At 35.9% G+C, this 23,093-nt stretch overlaps 2 protein-coding genes across 2 annotated transcripts in view; both read right to left on the bottom strand.

Annotated features, from left to right (window-relative positions):
- Positions 1-6,154: 6,154 nt before the first annotated feature.
- Positions 6,155-12,374, bottom strand: LOC133196202 (complex III assembly factor LYRM7-like). The gene is made up of 5 exons (XM_061332119.1): positions 12,340-12,374; positions 10,735-10,807; positions 10,547-10,617; positions 9,823-9,904; positions 6,155-6,560 (listed from the first exon to the last, which is right to left on the bottom strand). Exons 1-5 carry the CDS (start codon positions 12,364-12,366, stop codon positions 6,430-6,432), a joined length of 384 nt encoding a protein of 127 aa, XP_061188103.1. The 5' UTR covers positions 12,367-12,374; the 3' UTR covers positions 6,155-6,429.
- Positions 12,375-17,423: 5,049 nt separating this feature from the next.
- LOC133197105 (circadian locomoter output cycles protein kaput-like) overlaps positions 17,424-23,093 on the bottom strand; it is a 31,033-nt gene continuing 25,363 nt past the window's right edge. The window contains exon 16 of the mRNA XM_061332949.1: positions 17,424-19,003. Coding sequence (XP_061188933.1) covers positions 18,816-19,003 — 188 coding nt within the window. The 3' untranslated portion in view covers positions 17,424-18,815. The remainder of the gene's footprint in view (positions 19,004-23,093) is intronic.

Here is a 23,093-nt window from a genome sequence, read left to right as displayed (position 1 = left end):
TCCCTGGTGCCAAAAAATAAATAAATTTGAATCTACACTGCCTAAGGATGCTTTCATATAAATATGACAATCATGGCTTTGCTGTTCTTAAGAAGATTTTAAATATGCCTATGTAAAAATTTTATCGCCCATTGCGGCCCCATCCTTCCCGGGGGTCATGATTTGAACAAACTTGAATCTACACTACTTGAACATGCTTTCATAAAAATATGACTTATCATGCCTTTGTTGTTCTTGAGAAGATCATAATCGAAGATTAATCCTCAATAATCAAACAATCAATCAATATACCTATGTTTTAGTGTCACATGCCCCGATAGAAAAATAATTAGAATTCTAGCACCTGCACGTTTTGTCGAACATTGGTTAAAATCCATTTCCCAAATCCATTTCTTTTCTCTCTAAATTTTATCAAAATCCACAACTTTCTGAGAATCCTGTAGATAGAACGATCAAGAGATGGACAGACACGACCTTCCCATTTCGATCGCAGGGTAAATATAGGATTAACTATTCCACTGTCTGATAAGCTTTGTAAAATGTTACCTTTTCTTGAAAGGAGTTTTTTTTTTGGGCGGGGGGGGTTAAATCCTTAAACCAAAGACAGGAAAAATGGACAAACATACCAGTCAGAAGAGTAAAATTTTAGTTTCTCAGTATACTATTATATATTTAATTCTACAGCATTCATCAACAAACACAATTTATCAGCAAACTGAAAAAACACTCCTAAAATAATATTGAGTCAATATACAGAAGACATGTTCATCTTCTTTTCGATTTCAGCATTTTTTTTTCAAATTAATTACACGTCTCAAAGAAATACCATCAAGATACGTATCGAAAACAACATGCTGCTTGTTACATCAACCTGGATCTTGATGTAAGAATTTTAATGTATACATAAAACGCACCCCTACATCAAACACTCAGATACCGGGCTCTATGGGACTCCCTTTATCCTGTCAGACTTCCTTACTGATCTACTGATTAACTTAATACACAGGTGTTTAGAATTTTGACACATCAACGTCTTTATAACCTACTCAGTCTTGCTCATCGGGATGAACACTTTCGATTTCTTGTAAAGATTTTTTAGACAAATAAACTGATAAAGATAGAAAAATAAACATCCAATTTATAGTAAAGAGGATATTCATATAATTCAAAATAAATTTATTATGGGTAGCACTGTCTTGAGAGAAATCCCTCCCCCCTAGCCTTGTTACAATATAACGTCTAACATTCACAATTTTCCTTCTTAAAGCTGAACACGACTCGTAAATAGGCATACGCCATTTTCGATAATACTCTTGTCATTCGTTACACCTGACTGATTTATCATACCTCTACTGTTTTTTTCCCTATATAACATTAGATCGTTAAAGGTGCTTGGACACAGATTTGAACTTCATATTTTCTCAAATTTTCTGTATAATTTCATGACTTATATGTTGCTATAGCATTTCATACTAAAATATAATAAAAGTCTTATTTCATCTCGGAGTTATTAAAACTTCGAATTTCTGGACGCGTTGGATTGACACATCCTTGCGCTTTCACAAATTTTAATTTTACTCTTAATACTTAAGAAAAGTGGCAATTTTGTTGTGTATTAATGAAAAATATTAAAACTATAACCCAGAAAATTCAGAGTAGAAATGTTCGAAAGCAAAACCCACTCACAGTATTGTAAGTCCGTGCTCAGCGGTGTGTGCAGAGTTTAACAATTGAACACACCCAGTGAATCGTAAACATTAACAATAACAGAGCTCGTGCCCTGTTTACAAAAACAGTTAACGTTTCACGGGTGTGTTCAATTTGTTAAACTCTGTACACATCACAGAGCACGGACTGACAAAACTGGCGAGTTGGTTTTGCTTTCGAACATTTCTACTCTGAATTTCCTGGATTATAGATGTAATATTTTTCATTAATACATAACAAAATCGCTTCTTTTCTTAAATGTTAAGGATAAATTAAAAATCTGTGTAAGTGCAAAGACGTGTTAATCAAACGCATCCCGGAATTCGTAGTTCCAATAATTTCCAGATAAAATAAGTTTTTTAATCATATTTTCGTGTGAAATGCTATTGCAATATATAAGTCGTGATATCATACAGAAAATTTGAGAAAATATTAAGTTCAAATCTGTGTCTAAGCACCTTTAAATGTGACTAATTCCCTAGAAATTGTTATGAATGGACTAATCCCCGTGCGTTAGTTAAGTGAGCTAATCTCTGCATCAAAAGCTAATTTCCGGTTATCCGTAATCCTCTAGATTTTACTTTTACTTTGGTATGACATGTGATAGACTAATCCCTGTGTGTTAGTTCAGTGAGCTAATCCCTCCTATGAAATCACGCTATCTGAATCCTCTAAATTTTATGTTTGTATCGGTATAATAAAACAGTTAAAAGTATATCATTGCGGGAGTTGGCAAGATTCCAGTTGCTACACAGTACTCAGTAGCGACTGTGTACTTCGTCTACGACAGGAGAGTAAGATACCAAAGAAACTTACAACAGTTGCAGTATACAAACAAACACAAATACAAGTAAGTGCAATAAATTAAAGAAACAAAGGCAATGCAAGATAACCAGCAAGAACACGTGTCGCCATTCCACGCCGATACAAAAAAGCAGTCAGGTGTAACGAATGCCAAGGGTACATCCCGCTGCTGATATCGTAAATTTTTTGTTTTGTTTGTTGTTTAACGTCCCTCTCGAGAATTTTTCACTCATATGGAGACGCCACCACTTGCCGGTGGAGGGCTACAAATTTTGACCTATACTCGGAACTGAGGGCCATTGAGCAGTGAGGGATATTTTTCGTGTCAGCACCTACTGCAACACGGGGCCTCGGTTTATACGGTCTCATCCGAAAGACCGGTCCCCACGTCCCGCAGTGGGATTCGAACCCGCGACTTAAGGATCAACTCCTTACTCCGCGACTCTAGAGCAGAAGCTCTAACCACTGCGCCACGCGGGCGACTTGATATCGTAGAAAGTATAATCGAATATGGCGTTTGCCTATTTACGAGTTGTGTTCAGCTTTAAAATGGTAGTAACGTTTGCCTAAGCTATGCATATGATTTATATTACATAATATGAAACAGTAGAAATTATAAAAGATGTGGCAAAATAAAGGCTGTAAAATAACACCCCGTTTTTCTGTTGCAGGCACGGATCCAGGAATTTTATCCAAAGGGGGGGGGGGGGTTCCACCCCCCAGTCAAAAAAATTCCAACCCAAAAATTTCTTGACAAGCAAAAAAAAAGTAAATTCCATTTCAAAATCTGAAAAACACCTATTTCGTGGTGGCGATGGTGGGGTCCATATTTTCTAGGGGGGTCTAAAGTCATTTTTTATTTGCTTCAGAATGTACTTTTAATAACTGCAAATTCCGGGGGGGGGGGGGGTCCGGATCCCCCCTCGACCCCCCCTTCTAGATCCGCGATGTGTTGGTCAATTTTTTTTGTCCCTTAGAAAACAAGAGGCCCAGGGGCCACATCGCTCACCTGCACACTGTGGCTAGGAAAAAAGCAAAAATCAGTTTAGTATTGAAAAGCCTTTGTCTGTATACTCCTATGTTAAACTTTGATCGTCCATTGTGACTCAACCCTACCCCTGGGGGTCATGATTTAAACAGACTTGAATCTACACCTTCTGCAGATGCTTTCATATAAATATGACCAATCATGGCTTTGCTGTTCTTGAGAAAAAGAATTTTTAAGATTTTTCCTATATACCCCTGCGTTAAACTTTAATCGTCCATTGTGGCCCCACCCTACCTCCAGGGGTCATGATTTGAACTCGATTCTACACCACATGAGGATGCTTCCATATAAATATAACCAATCAATGCTTTGCTGTTCTTAAGAAGAAGATTTTTCCTATATATTCCTATGTTAAACTTTGATCGTCCATTGTGGCCCCAACCTACCCCTGGGGCCCATGGATCATGATTTGAACAAATTTGAATCTACACATAAGTTTCATCTTTCCTGGCCCAATAGTTCTTGAGAAGAAGATTTTTCAATGATGCAATTAATTTTTCACTAATTCATAATTATCACCCCTTGGAGGAGGGTGTGGCCCTTCATTTGAACAAACCTGAATCCCCTTCACCCATGGATACTCTTTGCCAAGTTTGGTTGAAATTGGCCCAGTAGTTCTGGAGAAGAAGATGAAAATGTGAAAAGTTCACATCGACAACGCCGACAACGAAAGACAACAGACAACTTTTTGATCAGAAAAGCTCACTTGAGCCTTAAGCTCAGGTGAGCAAAAAATATTTATTCACACTTCTAGAATGGGTTGTTGGGGAGGGAGGGGGTCAAGACCTTGGATTTTCAGAGTTAATAAATTCTTTAATGAGTAAAGTAACCTTGGACACTTCCAGGAAACATGAACCCTTCTCAAGTGCGGAAAAAAGATATATGAAATATAAAACTTGCCCATGATATGAAGTGTCTGGGGCACAGTCTAGCACCCCCCCCCCCCCCCCCCCCACACACACACACACCCACACACATTTTTTATTCCTTGAAACACCAACAATATCATATTTTGTCCCAGTTAAACTATAAACCACTGAGTAATATTGATAACATCAAATTATTTTAAGGCTATCTTTCTTTTGTTAAATTAGCTCACCTGACCCAAAGGCTCAAGTGAGCTTTTCTGACCAAAATTTGTCCGTTGTCTGTCATCGTTGTCATTAACTTTTCACAATTTCATCTTCTTCTTCTTTTGATCAAACTTGCAAAAAAACATCCTTGGGTGAAGGGGATTCAACGACCATACCCTCTTTCAAGGGGATAATTAAGAAATAGTGATACAATGTAATTTGGTGGCATGTTTTAAAAATCTTCATCTCAAGAACCACTGGGCCAGGAAAGATCAAATTTATGTGGAAACATCCTCATGTAGTGTAGATTCAAGGTTGTTCAAACCACGACTCCCGGGGTTGGGACGGGGCCACAATGGATGATCAAAGTTTTACATAGGAATACACAGGAAATATCTTTAAAAATCTTCTTTTCAATAACAGCAAAGCCAGGAAAGATGAAACTTATGTGGAAACATCCTCAGGTAATGTAAACTCATGTTTGTTCAAATCATGACCCCTGGGGTTGGGGCAGGGCCACAATGGATGATCACAATTTTACATAAGAATACACAGGAAAAATCTTTAAAAATATTCTTTTCAATAACAGCAATGCCAGGAAAGAAGAAACTTATGTGGAAACGTAAACTCAAATTTGTTCAAATCATGACCCTCAGGGGTAGGGTGGGGCCACAATGGATGATCAAAGTCTTATATAGAAATTCATAGGTAAAATCTTTAAAAAATCATCTTCTCAAGAACAGCAGAGCCATGATTAAACATATTTTTATGGAAGCATCCTCAGGTAGTGTAGATTTAAGTTTGTTCAAATCATGATCCCAGGGTAAGGTGGGGTTACAATGGACGATCAAAGGTTTACATAGATATACATAGGAAAAATCTTTCAAAAACTTCTTCTCAAGAACAGCAAATATTATGTACTCTGAGGGTAGGATGTTGCCACAATAGTTAAGCCATGATTTGTCAAAGAAATATGGAAGCAGCCTCAGTTAGTGTAGATTTAAGTTTGTTCAAATTGTCCCCCTCCCCTTAAAGGTAGGTTGATACCACTTATAAAATACTGGACTCCTAACCAAATGCCCAGGTGAGCAATGTGGCCTATGGGTCTCTTGTTAGTCATATTGATATACATGTATGACCTCCATCTAATAAAGCAATACCAATTCAACTGAGACTTTAAAGCAATGTCTACATGTAGCCTTTATTATGCTGATTTACAACCAACATGAGGTGCCCTTTTTATTTCCAATTGGTAAAAAAAGCACCGGTAACTTTTATAATTGTTTAGCATAAATGAATGTCCCATTAATTGGCATGATACCAGTTTATGGTTCTTGGTATTATATCAGAAAAATCAATATTAATTCTGCTGTTTACATGTATCTTGTGCATTTAAAAAATGCTTTTTCTGAAATTTTGAACCAGTAATCATGTATAAATCTTGCACCAAATTTTCTATCTGTCATTTAAAAAAAAATATGGAATTCTAGAAATGGTGGGAAAAAAGTGAATTCCATAAAACTTAAGTATTTAACAACTAACTTTAATATTGTATAAATTAAATTATTAAAATTTATAACACAAACTGATGTCACTGTTAACAAAGCCCATTAAAAAATCTGAACACATGCAATTCATGTACTAAATAGTGCAAGTTTCTTCAAATCCCTCAAGAGGCAAGTCACTTATAGATTCACAGAACAATCAATCTTTAACTGTATGACAGACACATTGGCCACTAGGTCCAAACGATGTCAAGGTTCTGAGAGAATGTCTAAGTTTGGATGCTGGTCAATCTTATGATCCTTTAGGTTGTTTTATTTCCTCACATTTTCTTGATTTTCGTGTTCTCTTTTCAATTGGAATAACTGCATCAGGGTTGAAAAGATAATTTGGCCTCTTGTGAGTTTCTTCTCTGATATTCATTCCTGAAAGAGTCAGAAAGACATATATTAGTAGTTATATAAGCATATCTACACTTTATCATTCTGTTATGAGTGAGTCTATTTAAGGAATGAATAGCTACCCAAGTTACACTTTATAACCTGGGTTGGGGCACTTTACGCTTTATAAACTGTGAAGCACTTTATAAACAAGATGTGTTTGTGAAACACTGATGCCCCCGTAAGGCAGCTTATGGCGAAGGTTAAAGTTTCTCAAATGCAAGTCAATATCCAGGCCAAAAGATAAAAAAAATGTTAAATTTGAAAGCCCTAGCTGCAACTGTTCAAAAGTTATGGCAAAGGTTAAAGTTTTTTAAAAGTAAGTAAAAGTCAACGTCAAAGTTGTTGGTATCCAAAGGAAGGTCTTGACACAAGGATTACATATGTGAAGTATGAAAGCCCTAGCACTAACCATTCAAAAAATAATGGCCAAGGTTAAAGTTTTTCAAAAGCAGGTCAAACTCCTATGTCAAGGTCAATGGGTCAAAGTGGTTGGTATCCAAAGGAAGGTAATGTCACAAGGATTACATATGTGAAGTATGAAAGCCCTAGCACCAACCATTCAAAAATTATGGCCAAGGTTAAAGTTTTTCAAAAGTTGGTCAAACTCCTAGGTCAAGGTCAAAAGGTCAAAGTGATTGGTATCCAAAGGAAGGTCTTGTCACAAGGATCACATATGTGAAGTATGAAAGCCTTAGCTCTAACCGTTCAAAAGTTATGGCCAAGGTTAAAGTTTTTCAAAAGTAGGTCAAACTCCAAGGTTAAGGTCAAAAGGTCAAAGTTGTTGGTATCCAAAGGAAGGCCCTGTCACAAAGAATACATATGTGAAGTTTGAAATCCCAAGCCACAACTGTTCAGAAGTTATGGCCAAGGTTAAAGTCTCATAAAATTTTGCAAAAGTGGGTCAAACTCCAAGGTCAAGGTCAAATATAATGGTACCCAAAGAAAGATCTTGTCACAAGGAATACACATGTGAAATATAAAAGTCATAGCTCCAACCAATCAAAAGTTATGGGCAAGGTGAAAGTTGACAACAGACAGACAGACAGACAGACAAACAGATAAACAGACAAACAGACAGACAGGACGAAAACAATATACCCCCGGGATCTTTCGATCCAGGGGGGCATAAAAAGTGTCAACTGTTCCAACCCAGGTTATACCAGTATAACTTGAGTAGCTATTAAATTCATTTCTTATAATTTAATTTTCCATCATTAAGGATACACCAAAGGCTTTTTTCAAGATTTTCAACAATTTTGAGATTTTTGGCTAAGAAAAAGAAGTTAATCACTGCTTTATAATGCATGTAAAATTCTTGGTAATTATGAAATGGTTTTCTAATTATTTAACAATAATGAAACATAAACACTACCACATGTGAATGTTCCGTTATTGAAGCTTCTGATTTGATCTGTGACTGCCTGCTCATGAAAGACGCAATAAATCACTGTGACCACTTGGGGAATTCTTCACTAGCCACAAAGAGATTATCAGTAATTAAACTACAGGGACTCTAGATTTAGAGAAGGAGATCTAACAGATCACTGATGACCATAAAATAGGAGGTGGAGCTTAGCTCTTGCCATTTTGCCGGGAAATCTTTCTGATTCAGAATTGAACCTATTTTACTTAATTAAAAGCATCTAAATACAGAAAAGAACCTCCCATTCTTGTGAATATGCATAGGAAATATGGCTAAGTGACAGGTATCCAAAGCTGAATCTCCAAGGTGTCATATATTCCTAGCTTTGGCAGATTTTGTTGTGTAATGGGTTTTTGCCCTCTACTGTAAAGTAAGATCAGACAGTTTGTGGTATTATTTCAAAGGATTCAGCTCCCTCATTTATTGACCAATTTCTCTGAAAATTGGATGGGCTTCTTCTCAAATGTGTGTTCACAAAACCGTATCTCAGATTTTTGATATCTAGCTTAGTTTTGGAATTATTGAGGGAAATGTTAAATTAGGCTAATAAATTGGTAACATTGAAGGGCAAATGGCTGTAACTTTTGAATTAGAAGATTTATCAAAAATCTGAGATACAGTTTTTAAGTTCAATCTTTAATCTACCTTGAGGCAAAATGACCACTTTGAGGGGTTAAATACAAAAAAGTTGATTTATAAAATATTTAAGCACTAAAATTTACATTAATATTTAAATAATTTTTAAATAAGTTATTAATTAAAGTTTAAATTAGGATAATTAAATAGTAAATTTAACAAGCTTTCAAATGATATATACTTTTATTATGTTATCTTTGATAATGAAAGAATTACATGCAAATTAAATTCTAGTGTTTGGAAACCTTTGGTGTATCCTTAAGTATAGAAAATAAACAACTTCTCCTTCAAAAATGCCTTCAAATTGTACATATTTTAAATGTGATGTCAAGCGGATTGATACCTTTTTGAAGTAAGTTGTGACGTAGGTAACACAGGTAATGAGATATAAACTAATTTTTTTATCCAATCAAATGATGCGTTACAACCAAAATTAAATTATAATACAAATAAACTTCTAAACTAAGTAATGCAACTGTATAAGAAACCTTTCATTAATCAAGTTGAAAAATTGTTTTTCTTCATGAAATTGATTTACTGCAGCCTATTTAATAAACAATGGTCAAAGCTAAGTTATTTTATATATAGATATTACATATCTGTTGTAACTAATATAATTGAGACTTGATTTATCTAAGCTGATGACCCAATAAGTTGCAGTCTTCATAAAAATACAAAGGTTTGATGCCTTTGACTACCAAATATTGGTCTGGACTAGTAAAATATAGCATTTGCCTTGAAGGCTATTAAAAAATTAAAACATTTAAAATCATTCATATAAAAATCAATGAATTAATGCAGCAATAATAGGCCAGTATTTTATTTAATTATCCTTCTATTTTACATAGGATACTCAGAAAAGGTTCCAACAAATAATATTCACCAGCATTTTTTTTACAAGGTAAAAATACTGTTTTCCAACAAAGTTTTTGTTATTAATGAAGACAAACTTGTGGGAGAATTTGTTTTGCTGTGTCATTTGGAAGAAATGATACATTTGACTATATTTGAGGGAATCTGTTGATAATGAATATATGTAACCCCCCCCCCCCCCAAAAAAAATTTTTTTTTATCTTTTTCACAATTTCTGATCTCTGTTTGGTGTTACCTACTAATTTTTACGTCTGTAGACTGAAAAATTAAAAATTGCTGGCCTATTTGATTTTTAAGGGTGAGAACTCTTACTAAATGTTTTTTCATCTACTTTTTCCAGTTGAACAAGCTGTGTTCTCATCACCATCTCCACTTCCTCTGCTGTCTTATATAACTAGAATTTAAGAAAAAAAAAGGCACAGTGATTTGTGCAGTGTAATTACCAAATTTATGCTATATCTCATCCTCGCAATGCCAGGGGTCTTGAATCAAAACATTGCCATGGGACCCCTGGCCAATTTCATTCAATTTTTCCTGGGCTGACTGTAGCGATGTCTTTCAGAAAAATTACAAATCTTGATTGCTTTTCTTATCTCTCAAACAATCAAATTAAGCCATTCTATGATAAAAAAACTTTTAACATGTGCATTTGAGGTGTCAAAATCCTTTCTGTTTACATTATATAATTATTTATGAAAGCTTTAATTTGATTGGTGCTTCTTACTGAGAGAACCCATTGGATGCCTCTCAGCGACCGGTAGAGAAAACCAGAATCCTTACACCCATATCAATTGAAATTGGCCAGGGGTCCCACAGCTCTTGACTTGAAGGACCCCTGGCATTGCAAGGATGGGTATATCTGTTTTCATAAAATCATGCTGAAGTGGAATAGAGATATACTGAGGCAAATGTTTTTACCCAGCTTCTAAGTACAAAAAAAATAATAAATACTGAAAAAATAGTGCTATCTGAAATTTGTGGTATAATTCATATTTTTTTTTTTGCATTTAATGGCTGAATCTTGAGAATTTCAAACCTTAGATATTTCTTCTTCACTTGTCACATTTCTGTTCTCTCTGAAACCATTATTTATCCTCTCCCTGCAAACTACGGTAAAATATCTAAGATAGAATTTGTTCCCATTCACTAGGTAACGATTAGATATGGTCAGGCCTGCTTAGATGATAAGATACAGTCTGTGTTATGATATTATCTGATACATACCTTTCAGTCCTAAGTCATCATTCTTAAAAGCTCTTTGTCTTACTCGGTGTAGTTTCTTGAAGATTGAAAGAATCTAAAATAAGAAACAATAAAGCATCATCATTTTACTGAAATAACTACAGATGTCTTAACATGACAATACACTCAGTGGATACAATGAATACTGAACTTACTAGAAGAATCTATTTATCTGACCTTCTGACCTTAGTTAGCCAGGTCCATATTTAAAAACCCTCTGGTCATCAGCTATTTTGTGTTGTGTACAGATTGTGTAATCCCAAAATTTCTATCATGGCCAATGATATGTTAAGCAACCTTTCTGTCAAGTATGAGTTTTCACAACCTTTGAGACTGGCAAGTTTAAATTCCAAGGAATAATGTAGCACTGAATTTAACAGGATAGCATATTAAGAAAATATTTCACACCAGACAAGAATATAAACGCAGGTCAACTGACACACCACTTAGTAGTATCTCTAATGACTAAGCTACCATATAGCAGGTTTCTTTGGCGTGTGTAAAATTTGCTTCTTCAAAGGTATGCCAATAATTTTGGCAGAACTTTTTTTGGCAGACACAGAGTTCCATAACATTACTAAAGAGAGGAAATTCACATTTTACATGAATTTCAGTAGGTTTAATATACGTTTGAATACCTATTTTTGCATGAGTTTAAGTAAAAACCAATACCTGATGAAATATATAACATTTAACAACAGACTGATCAAGGTTATTTTTCTTGTCCAAGATCCCTTGTCATGGTAGGTGTTGGCACGATAAAGTACCCTCACTACTCAAAGACCCTGAGTGCCGAGTATAGGTCTAAATTTGAAGCCCTTCATCAGCATACGGTGATGTCTCTATATGAGTGAAAAATTCTCAAATGGATGATTAACAACGTTGTCAATCCATTTCATTTTGTGTCATGACTTTCCCTGGAAGTGACAGGTGTAAGACCTGCCAGGTAAGATTCACCTTGGATCAGTGTCTTTGGGGAGAACAACATTTAAGAAGGGATGGATCTGACAATCATGACAAGGTGGATTCAATAGCTGGTGACATATTTTGTAGAGCACTTATCTAACGTTCAGAGGATCCAGGTTCGAATCTTAGGCTGCTCCGACGCATTGTCTGACAGTCTCAATATTTATTCCTGTAACAATACCACTAACTAAAATATTCTGTGACCCAGTCAAGAGATGGATCACTGTATAAAAGAGATAAAGTATGTTAAGTCTACATAACGTTACAAATAACGTTACAAGTTGTGATTTAGATGTATTTTTTCAATATTTTAGTTGTTGGTTTTTTTTTTTATCTTTCCAGGAAAATCGTTATGTATATGGTTTCGTCAGAGACTCTTGTACGTCATCGTCGGATACCCACGGGTGATCTCGTCTTTGACTCATCGGAGTGATGAAAAAAAGACGAGATGACCCGTGGGTATCCGACGATGCTTGTACGTCTATGGTTCCATTGGGTTGGTATTGTGACAATTTAGCCCTCACGATGTCGATTGTTTAACAGAAGAGAACACTGAATGGAACATATTGATTTTTTACAATGGATTATATTGCAATTTTTTACTGAGATCATACTACAAACCTGTGACCGTGTTACCGTTTGTGCCATCGCAGCCATGATTGTTTACGAAAAGACGACCTTTACTATCTTCTGAGAATGAAGAGCTAGCATTGGAAACTACAAAAATCACCTAAAAATCTTTTTAAAAAATAATAGTAATAATAAAAAGACAAGAAGAATTGATAACGCATAAACATCAGTGGGCAACGTCTCAAAGTTATGGTCGATGTCCGCATGTGTAGCTCACTCCGTTAACGGTTTGGAAAAAAAATCGTACACAGTATTTCAGAGGAAAAAAGGGGGGGGGGGGATTTTAACTATTTATTTATTATTCTCAGTTGAGAAGTTAAGGTTACGAGCCGTCATTTTCTCAATAGAGAATAAATAAATATTTATTGATTGATTTATTTTATTTTATTTTACTCTATTTTATTTTATTTTGTGTAAATACTGTACGTTAACTAGCATTGGGGGTTCAGACCCCGTCCTACCCCGAATACCAGAATAGAACCAAATACACATTTTTAAGTTGAAGAGGCATTTTATTGATTTTTTTTTTTTTTTTTTTTTTTTTTTTTTGCCTCAAATGGTATTTCATTTAAAATCTCAACTTTCTGAAAATTTCAGAATAGTGAATTTTTTTAAATAAGCGATACAATCAATGCTCTGAACAAAAAAATATTTGAGAACATAGCATCATCCTGTTTTCCAATAATCCGTTAATCATTGATCTTGAATTTTACAAATCGACCTTGGGATAAATTTGTGACGTATGGTAGAAGTAAAAAAAAAAGTCAGTGTGAAGATAGCGGACAGTATTCAAAGTCATAAATCCTGTAAAGAATATGAACAGGGCAAAAAAACTTACCCCTGGAAACCCCGTAGGTGGGATCAGGTGCCTAGGAGGAGTAAGCATTCCCTGTCGTCCGTCTCACTGTCGAGAGCCCTTTGTATTGATCAAGTAACTTGGTCTAAATGGTATTAAAAAGTAGTTGGGAAACATGTTTGTCAAAATACAACCCAACGATATGTTGTATTTGCAAACAAAGTCATTATAACCACCCTAGTATTTGCGGAATGCTGACTTTAAACGTGATGGTTGAAAGCCCCGTAACATCAACTTGTTTGTCAACAACCTGTCTTAGTATAAAATTGACGTACTCAGAACGTGCTCTTGAATTTGATTAGTAAACTCTGAGACCCCAAGATGTATCAACTGACAAAGCTTGATGATTCTAAACCTCTTATTATTTGCGTAATTTAGATATCGATTTTAACTCCAAAAGTAGGTCATAGTAACCTACTTTTTAGTTGACACATTCTCAGGACCCAACTGACAAAGTTTGATAATTCTTAGCCAACTTGCTTCAGAAATATTGAAATATAACCGTAAAATTCCAAAAGTAGGTCACAGTGACCTACTGTTTGGTTAACACACTCCCAGGACCCAAGATGCATCAACTTTCAAGTTTGATGATTCTAAGCCAATTAGTATCTGAAATAGCCATCACATTCCAAAAGTAGGTCACAGTGACCTACTCTTTGGTTGGCATACTCCAAGTACCCAAATGCATCAACTGACAAAGTTTGATGATTCTAAGCAAATTAGAATCTGAAATAGCTATAAATTATCAAAAGTAGATCACGGTGACCTATTTTTGGTTGACCTACTTTTTTAGGACCCAAGAAGCATCAACTGACAGAGTTTGATTATTCTAAGCCAATCAGTATCTGTAATAGTAGGTTAAGGTCACCTACGTTTTGGTTGATACATCCGAGGACCTGTTAAATTCATAAAGTAGGTCACTGTGTCCTACTTTTTGATAAATATAATTAGCCATAAAATTCGGAAAGTAGGTCACGGTGGCCTACTTTTTGATTGACACACTGCAAGGTCCCATGATGCATAAACTGACAAGTTTTGACGATTATAGGCTTCAAAGTGTCCAAGTTACGCATCAAAATCAAACTGAAAATGAATACCTGCAAAATTCAAAAAGTAGGTCCTTGTGACCTACTTTGAATCAACATGATATAAGGTTTCAAGATGCATCACTGACAAGATTTCATGATCCTAGGCCTTATAGTGGGCAATGTATCAAAGTTTTAACAAAACATAATTTTTAGTCAGCTTTGAAGTGACCTTAAGACCAAGTCCTTTGCCCCAGGGTGATGTCTGCCCTTAAACAATTTTTAATCTACAACATATCCTCATCTTTGTATGCTAATCTGCCCAGTGGTTCTTGAGAAGATTTTTAGCAACCACTACTTTTGTTTTTATTTCCCTAATTATCTCCCCCTTTTTAAGGGTCACATCCCTATTTATAATTTAAAAGAAGGCCCTTGAACTAAGGATGCCCTGTGACAAGATTGACAAAAATTCTTGAGATATGGCCCATATTAAAAAAAACTCGACGCACACCGCACAATTGACCATAGAATTATCTCTTTAAGCCTTTTGCTCAGAAGCGCTAATAATAAAATGTCTTTCTTTCTTTGTTGATACGGGAAATAAAATTGCAGCTTTTGCAGAAAAAAATATTTCCGTGATGTAGGCACGCATCAGGAGGGGGGAAGGCAAGGGGGGCTACTTTTTTTCCAAGCATGACCTTTTACCGTTGTAAATGTTCAATGAAAGGCTGGTTGCCCTCCTCCCCCCAACATTTGCTGCAGTATAGTCAATTCAGGGTAATTTGGTAATGTATGAATAAAATTTAGTTATGAAAGAAGTTGGACCCGCTCCCCCCCCCCAAACATAACCTTTTATGATTGAAAATGCTTGTTGAAATTGAATTGAATCGAAAGCCGTACATTTTCTTCTTCTCATGTAGAAATTTTTGAACAAATTGTGCTGCATAATACATGTATATGAAAAACGGAACACAATTAGTGCCCTTTCTTATTCCAGATTGTTGGAAGACCTGGTCTCTAAATTGTCAATGAGGAACTCCGGCATCAACTTCAGGGTACTTGTGTGTAGAATCAGAATGATTTTTAACAATGTTGTAGATGACCAATTTACGAGTGTCATTTTTAGCTCATCTGAGCTGAAAGCTCAAGTGAGCTTTTCTGATCACCCGTTGTCCGTCGTCCGTCCGTCTGTAAAATTTTCACATTTTCAACTTCTTCTCAAGAACCACTGGCCACAATAGGAAATACAAGTTTTACATTGAAATATATAGGAAAAATCTTTAAAAATCTTCTTCTGAAGAACCACTGAGCCAGAAAAGCTGAAACTTATGTGGAAGCATCCTGGGGTAGTGTAGATTCTAAATTGTCAAATCATGACCCCCGGGGTAGGGCGAGGCCACAATAGGGAATACAAGTTTTACATTGAAATATATAGGAAAAATCTTTAAAAATCTTCTTCTGAAGAACCACTGAGCCAGAAAAGCTGAAACTTATATGGAAGCATCCTCGGGTAGTGTAGATTCTAAATTGTTCAAATCATGCCCCCCCCCCCCGGGGAAGGGCGGGGCCACAATAGGTATTACAAAGGGGGAAGTCTGGTAATGAACAGCATGGCAAAAGTTACTCAGGTGAGCGATGTGGCCCATGGGCCTCTTGTTATTGAAGTAGTTGTCTTTAATGTCAAAAAGCCTGCTCTTTAATTTATCATGAAGAATGGTTGTATAAAGCATTGAAAAGAAATACGTTTTGGTGCTATTGACTGTTGAAAAATTTGATTTTATTTTCCAAAAGTTCTTTGGAGTTTTTGAGAATCCACATTTCATTTACATGTTGTACAGTATCACGTCACGTCTGAAGTTTCTCCTTCACAGCAGTTTATATTTTGATGAGGAGTAAAGATAGGGGCTTAGTTGAACACTTATTGCAAAAGAAGCTGATATTTTCGTGTGTATAAAATTTTCTGGGTAAAATTTTCATTAAGGATTTAAGTTTGTTGATAAATACATGATATTTCATCCCGATCTGATGTCCCTGCTGTTACCCTAATCTTAAGTTGTGTCACGTATCGTTATATCAGAGTATGAGCATCTAATGGTTTCTGCTAAAACATTGTATCTCAGATAAAACAGTAAGGACAGAATGATATATTGACTGGGGGTATAACAATACTAAGGTAACATGTGAAATTGTTATCCTGCGAAAACCATCGCTGACCGAGGCAAAACCAAGGTCAGAAAAGGTTTTCAAGGGACAACAATTTCATGTTACCCTGAATAAACATGTAGTATTTTTTTTTTTGGTTATACTGAATGTATTTAGAATGCACTTAAAAGAAAACGCCACAGTGAACCATGCGTGCAGACATTCTGCGCAGTTAACAATTTTTATACTGTTACCCGTTGTCATGCATTGTCAACCGTTGCTATGTAATACTACCCAGAGGGCGTGGTTTACGTAGGGTAACAATATATTTTAACAAATGTTTTTTTAAACCAATCAAATTTGGCTATTTAACATGAAAGTATAACAAATCAATATATTGTGATGCATAGGGGGGTCAATATGATACATTAATAGAAGGCACTGCATGAGATAAACAACTCTCTAGAAAAAAAAAGATTCATCCAGAAATAAAGAACACACTGTAATACAAGTGCACATTTAATATCAACAACAATGTAATCAACATCTATATATATAATTATAAATATATATCAATCTTTCATTCAAATGCATTATTGCACCTTTATAACAATCAAATCAAGCCACAAAATTTGGATTCGTTGACAAAGAGAGCTTTTCCTCTCCTTTTCATCTCTCTTTTGTCTCTCAAGTATTTCATATATAAAATCTAACAGAAAGTCTCGACATTTAATGCACCATAAAAATGAAATAAAATTCTTTTAAAAAATAAATTCATCCGATAAGTAAATGTACCAAAACACAAGATGGTAACTTTTATCCTCTTATCAAATGTATAATAGGTACCCTATGCTATTTTTACTTGATTTGTTGAATCTTAGCTTCTCCGTTTTGTTATAAATCCGAAATTGCTGTATAATAAAAAAGTATGAAATGGTTCAGGTTAGATCAACTACACACTAAATTAGTAACTGCTTTGCTAATCTACAATATTCTGGGTCTTTACTAACAATCTAAATACAAAGATCATTAAAACAATATTCAGTCTTGTTAACTTTTAAGTTTGATTATTTTCTTATGATTTCTTATTGGTATACAAACATATAATATTTAATTTCATACTTTAAAAAGCACCTGATGATTTCTATTTAAAAAAAAAAAGATGAATCATTCTAACTAAGAATGTTGCAAAATTTTGATTCGAGAAAAAAAAATATTTCTAAAGAAGAAATCCTAAATAAAAAAGAACCCCTTCATGAACACTGAAATTGAGAGATTTTGGTATTACTGAGAAGAATTTACTTGGCATTGCTTTCAAAGACTGCTTTGTTTCTAAGATAAGAACAAAACATATTAACTCATATTAACCATTCAATGAGGAGTAATATGGAAGTACATGTAATAGGTAGAAAGTATTTCTGTACCAATAGTTCTGCCATTTATTTTGTCATCTTGTCAAAGCAAAAGATAAATACAAGATTCTAAGACAAATAATTTTTTGCAGCAATGATTGGGTATATGACACAAAGTTAAAATGTCTAGTGAGGGTCATCCAACAGCTGATATCATGTTCCATGGTCATCACAAAATGTGTCTAACGGGCCCAGGACCACAAATTTGACCTATTTTGCCTTGCCCTTTCTGAAAAATAACTGATAACTGATCAAAACTTATACACCCTTAAGGAAAGTCAAATATCAAAGTACAGTTTTTATAAGAAAAACCCTTTCATGTACAGATTACCTCCCCTCAGAATAGAGTAACCCTACAATACTTCTGTACAAAAGATTAGCAGAAAATGGTTGAGTAAGTTGACATTTGCATGTTCAACCTCTGATCAAAAAACTTGGTGAGTTATAGAGATATGAAAATTAATCTACCGGCAACATTTCACAGACCTTACTAACTATTAGGTCATGGATGGTCAGTTACACACATGTAACTTGGCAATAAAGAGAGAGTGATGAGCATTACCAGTAACTGATGGATAACAAAAAACACAACCAGAAAAGTAACCACCTCTCAGAGCTCTCAACAAAAGGAAAGGAATGTACAGAGAATATATGTCATTATGTGTATGTATTAATTAAATGTTTAAAGAGGGACTATGCTATCATATATAAAAATCAAAATTATGTCCTACCAAACTCAGTGTAATACATGTATAAACTATGCAGCATGTGCAGTCTAAAAGAGATGGTGTAAAAATCTCATACAAAACTTAAGTGTAATACATGTAATACCAGTACACATACTACACGATACACAAAATTATACAAGAAGTCCCTATAGAGATACTTCAACTTAAAACATACAGTCTAGGCAGTAAATAGTCCCGAAATGCTTAATTACAGTTAATACATTAAATAGTCACATGAGTACAATGGCACATCTCCTGAGTGGAGAGTCTATAACATCAAACTGTCCTGAGATTGAAGTCAGTCTCAGTCTGACGTGTAAGAGAACACAGTCTCTGTATCATGGGGCATCAACTGAAACAGACTGAACTGCTGCTGCTCCTGTGGCAGGGCTGTAGACACGGGGGTTTGCAAAGGGAAACCTACTGATGCATTTACAGGGGTGGTATTTATCACAGCCGCTCTTGCAGGTGGATTCATAATCACTGGTGTACCTGAAGAGACAAAAATACATTAATTTTTACTATATTAAAAGTCAAACTTGGAGACTGAAAATAAAAAGGAAATATGTGTTATTTAAAGTCAAACATGAGAAAATCCATAATTTATTGAATATACATGTACTGAAAATATACTTTTATCCATGTCTAATTGTTTACAAGAAGTCTGTGCTCATAAATTTTCCTTGGAATTCTGTATCTAAGTATTCAAAGATCATCTTTTCTAAATACTTTACTGTCACATCAAAATAAAACATTTACCTTGGTAGTCATGCTCCACTTACATAACAAAAGGCCCATGGGCCACATTGCTCATCTGAGCACTTTCTCTAGGAAAAAGCAGAAATCAATCATTATCGAAAAAGTGGTCTGGGGAAGGGGGTGGGGGTGGGCTGTTTGAACAATCTTGAATCTACACTACCTGAGGATGCTTTCATATAAATATGACTCCTTATGGCTTATGTATATTTTCCAAGATTTTTTCCTAAACATTTATCTTCTATTCTATTGTAAAAATTTGATCAACCATTGTAGCCCCTCCCTAACCCCTGGGGTCATGATTTGAACAAATCTGAATCTACACTACCTGAGGATGTTTCCATATGAATATGACAAATCATGGCTTTGCTGCTCTTGAGAAGAATTTTTAAGATTTTTCCTATGTATTCCTTTGTACAACTTTGATTGCCTATTGCGGCTTCACCCTACCCTCACCCCCTGGGGTCATGATTTGAACAAACTTGGATCTACACTACCTGAAAAGTTTCAACTTTTTTGGCGCAAAGGTTCCTAAGAAGAATATTTTTAAAAGATGCCATTAATTGTTCACTAATTTGCAATTATCTCTCCTTGAACGAAGGCTTGGCCCTTCATTTTAACAAACTTGAACCCCTTTATCCAACAATAATTTGTGGCAAGTTCGGTTGAAATTGGCCAGTGGTTCTTGAGAAGAAGTGGAAAATGTGAAAAATTACTGACAGACAGATGGATGGACAGACAACACTAGACAAAATGTGATCAAATAAGCTCACTTGAGCCTTTGGCTCAGGTGAGGTAATATTAAAATGAAATGTAGACTGAAAGGGACAAAAGAGACACTGTCATAGGTAGCTAAACACAGTTTCGTATAAAATCCAGGGGTTTTTCCCAGAAAGAAGGATGATGGGTAGGGATTTTCCTGGTATTTAAGTGTACTTGAAAATTGCAACTTTTTTGTTTTTGTTTGCATAAAGTAGAGTCTTATCTTAATATTAAATGAAAAAAATATGCATATATTTTTTTTAGAATAATTTTGTGTGTGACATTTTAATAGTGGGAGGTAACTCTCAAAACATCCAGTTTTCACACGTGCAGAATGGCAGGACTTGAATAGCAGGTAATGTAGCTCTTTCAAAAGCTGGAAAATGTACCCTAAAAGTACATCAAAAAGAAACCTGAGGACTTGTTCTATCAAATGCATAGAACTTATATTTTCTGATTTCTGCGCTGTCCATTGATAAAGGGAGGTAAAAATGCATATGTGTACTGGGATAAGACACATAAATTACCCCATTTCCCTCATGTTTTGTGTGTTAAATACATGTTTTTTAGTAAGTGATGAATGGATCATACTTTGATATTTATAAAATTCATCATTTTATCTTTCCATTGATATATAGAAGTCTATGTAACAAGCCTTAATATTATTTTTTTATAGGGGTCAGTTTTGCTTGTCCCTCACATGGTAACGTCGCAATAACGTCATACATAAAACTGTGTTTTGCACCCATAAAAGTTTTGATCAACAGTCAGACAGCAGTACACATGAATAGTACAGTAAAACTTGTTGAATCCGGATGTTGTGCATTCCAGCATGTTGTTCAGTCTGGCGTAATATTTTAGTCCCTTGAATTTTCTTTATAATTTATGTTTAATAAATGTTGTTCAATCCGGATCTTGCCTATTCTGTAAACCGGCCGCTATTTAAAGAACTAACTGCTCATAATTAGCACAAATTATCTCCTCTAATCCGGCCACTTATTTTTACCTGTGACCGCTGGTCATTAGAGAAGTCTCGCGTGGGGTAATTATTGTCCCGTTAATGATCTATCCTGTATCGACAGTTTAGATTTTAACAAACGTAATTAAAAAAATTCATTAATGGCTCAAGGAAGGCGAGGAAACTCGCAAAAGAACGAGTGATAGTGATGGTTGCGTGTAGCATGTCTGTAGAAACATAGGTAATCAAAGATTACGAAGCTCACCTCGACGAATGTTATCTACAAGTAAGGCAAATTTCACATCATATTTTTTTTCTAGTTAGGGTACATCCCAAGATCAATATCCACGCAAGTTTGATTTAATTATAGACCTGCTCAAAAAACTTTTGACCTGTTAAGTAATCAAAGAAAATTTTGGTCAGTTCCAACATCCAAACCAAGTCTGGAAGTTTTCATCCTTAGATGCACCATCTATGCAAGTTTAATCATAACAGGCCATAATATTATATAGCTACTCCAAAAAAATTACCCTGGTCACTCATCTGGAAAATGTACGTCAGATTCAGAATCCAAGGCAAGTCTGGAAGTGTCCATCCCTAGATACATCATCCATGCTAATTTGGTTAAAATATGGCTAAAATTCACTCATGTGGAAAATCTAGGTCAGATCCAGCATCCGAAGCAAGTGTGGTAGTGTCCATCCCTGGATGCATCATCCATGCAAGTTTGGTCAAGGTAGGGCTTATAGTTACTTGGGAATGGACCTGCTCCTTAAATTTAACCTGGTCACTCATCTGGAAAATCTAGGTCAGATCCAGCATCCGAAGCAAGTGTGGTAGTGTCCATCCCTAGATGCATCATCCATGCAAGTTTGGTCCAGGTAGGGCTTATAGTTACTTGGGAATGGACCTGCTCCTAAAACTTTAACCTGGTCACTCATCCGGAAAATCTAGGTCAGATCCAGCATCCGAAGTAAGTGTGGCCATGTCCATCCCTAGATGCATCATCCATGCAAGTTTGGTCAAGGTAGAGCTTATAGTTTCTTGGGAATGGACCTGCTCCTAAAACTTTAACCTGATCACTCATCCGGAAAATCTAGGTCAGATCCAGCATCCGAAGCAAGTGTGGTAGTGTCCATCCCTAGATGCATCATCCATGCAAGTTTGGTCAAGGTAGGGCTTATAGTTACTTGGGAATGGACCTGCTCCTAAAACTTTAACCTGGTCTCTCATCTGGAAAATCTAGGTCAGATCCAGCATCCGAAGCAAGTGTGGCCATGTCCATCCCTAGATGCATCATCCATGCAAGTTTGGTCAAGGTAGGGCTTTAAGTTACTTGGGAATGGACCTGCTCCTAAAATTTAACCTGGTCACTCATCTGGAAAATCTAGGTCAGATCCAGCATCCGAAGCAAGTGTGGTAGTGTCCATCCCTAGATGCATCATCCATGCAAGTTTGGTCAAGGTAGGGCTTATAGTTACTTGGGAATGGACCTGCTCCTAAAACTTTAACCTGGTCACTCATCCGGAAAATCTAGGTCAGATCCAGCATCCGAAGCAAGTTTGGTAGTGTCCATCCCTAGATGCATCATCCATGCAAGTTTGGTCCAGGTAGGGCTTATAGTTACTTGGGAATGGACCTGCTCCTAAAACTTTAACCTGGTCACTCATCCGGAAAATCTAGGTCAGATCCAGCATCCAAAGTAAGTGTGGTAGTGTCCATCCCTAGATGCATCATCTATGCAAGTTTGATCCAGGTAGGGCTTATAGTTACTTGGGAATGGACTTGCTCCTAAAACTTTAACCTGGTCACTCATCTGGAAAATCTAGGTCAGATCCAGCATCCGAAGCAAGTTTGGTAGTGTCCATCCCTAGATGCATCATCCATTTAAGTTTGGTCCAGGTAGGGCTTATAGCTACTTGGGAATGGGACTTGCTCCTAAAACTTTAACCTGGGACGCCGACGCTAACGCCGACACCGACGCCGACGCCGACGCCGGGGGTATAGCATAAGCTCATCTCGACTTCGTCGAGGTGAGCTAAAAACTTGGAGACTTATTCATGACCTCCTTTCTACTTTCGTTTTGCGTGCATGACGTGCAATTCG

The sequence above is a fragment of the Saccostrea echinata genome, unplaced genomic scaffold, assembly GCF_033153115.1.
Source record: "Saccostrea echinata isolate AGI-Se365-2 ecotype Australia unplaced genomic scaffold, CSIRO_AGI_Sech_v1 ptg000030l, whole genome shotgun sequence".
Classification (NCBI taxonomy): domain Eukaryota; kingdom Metazoa; phylum Mollusca; class Bivalvia; order Ostreida; family Ostreidae; genus Saccostrea; species Saccostrea echinata.
This window is presented reverse-complemented; position numbering and strand designations above follow the sequence as displayed.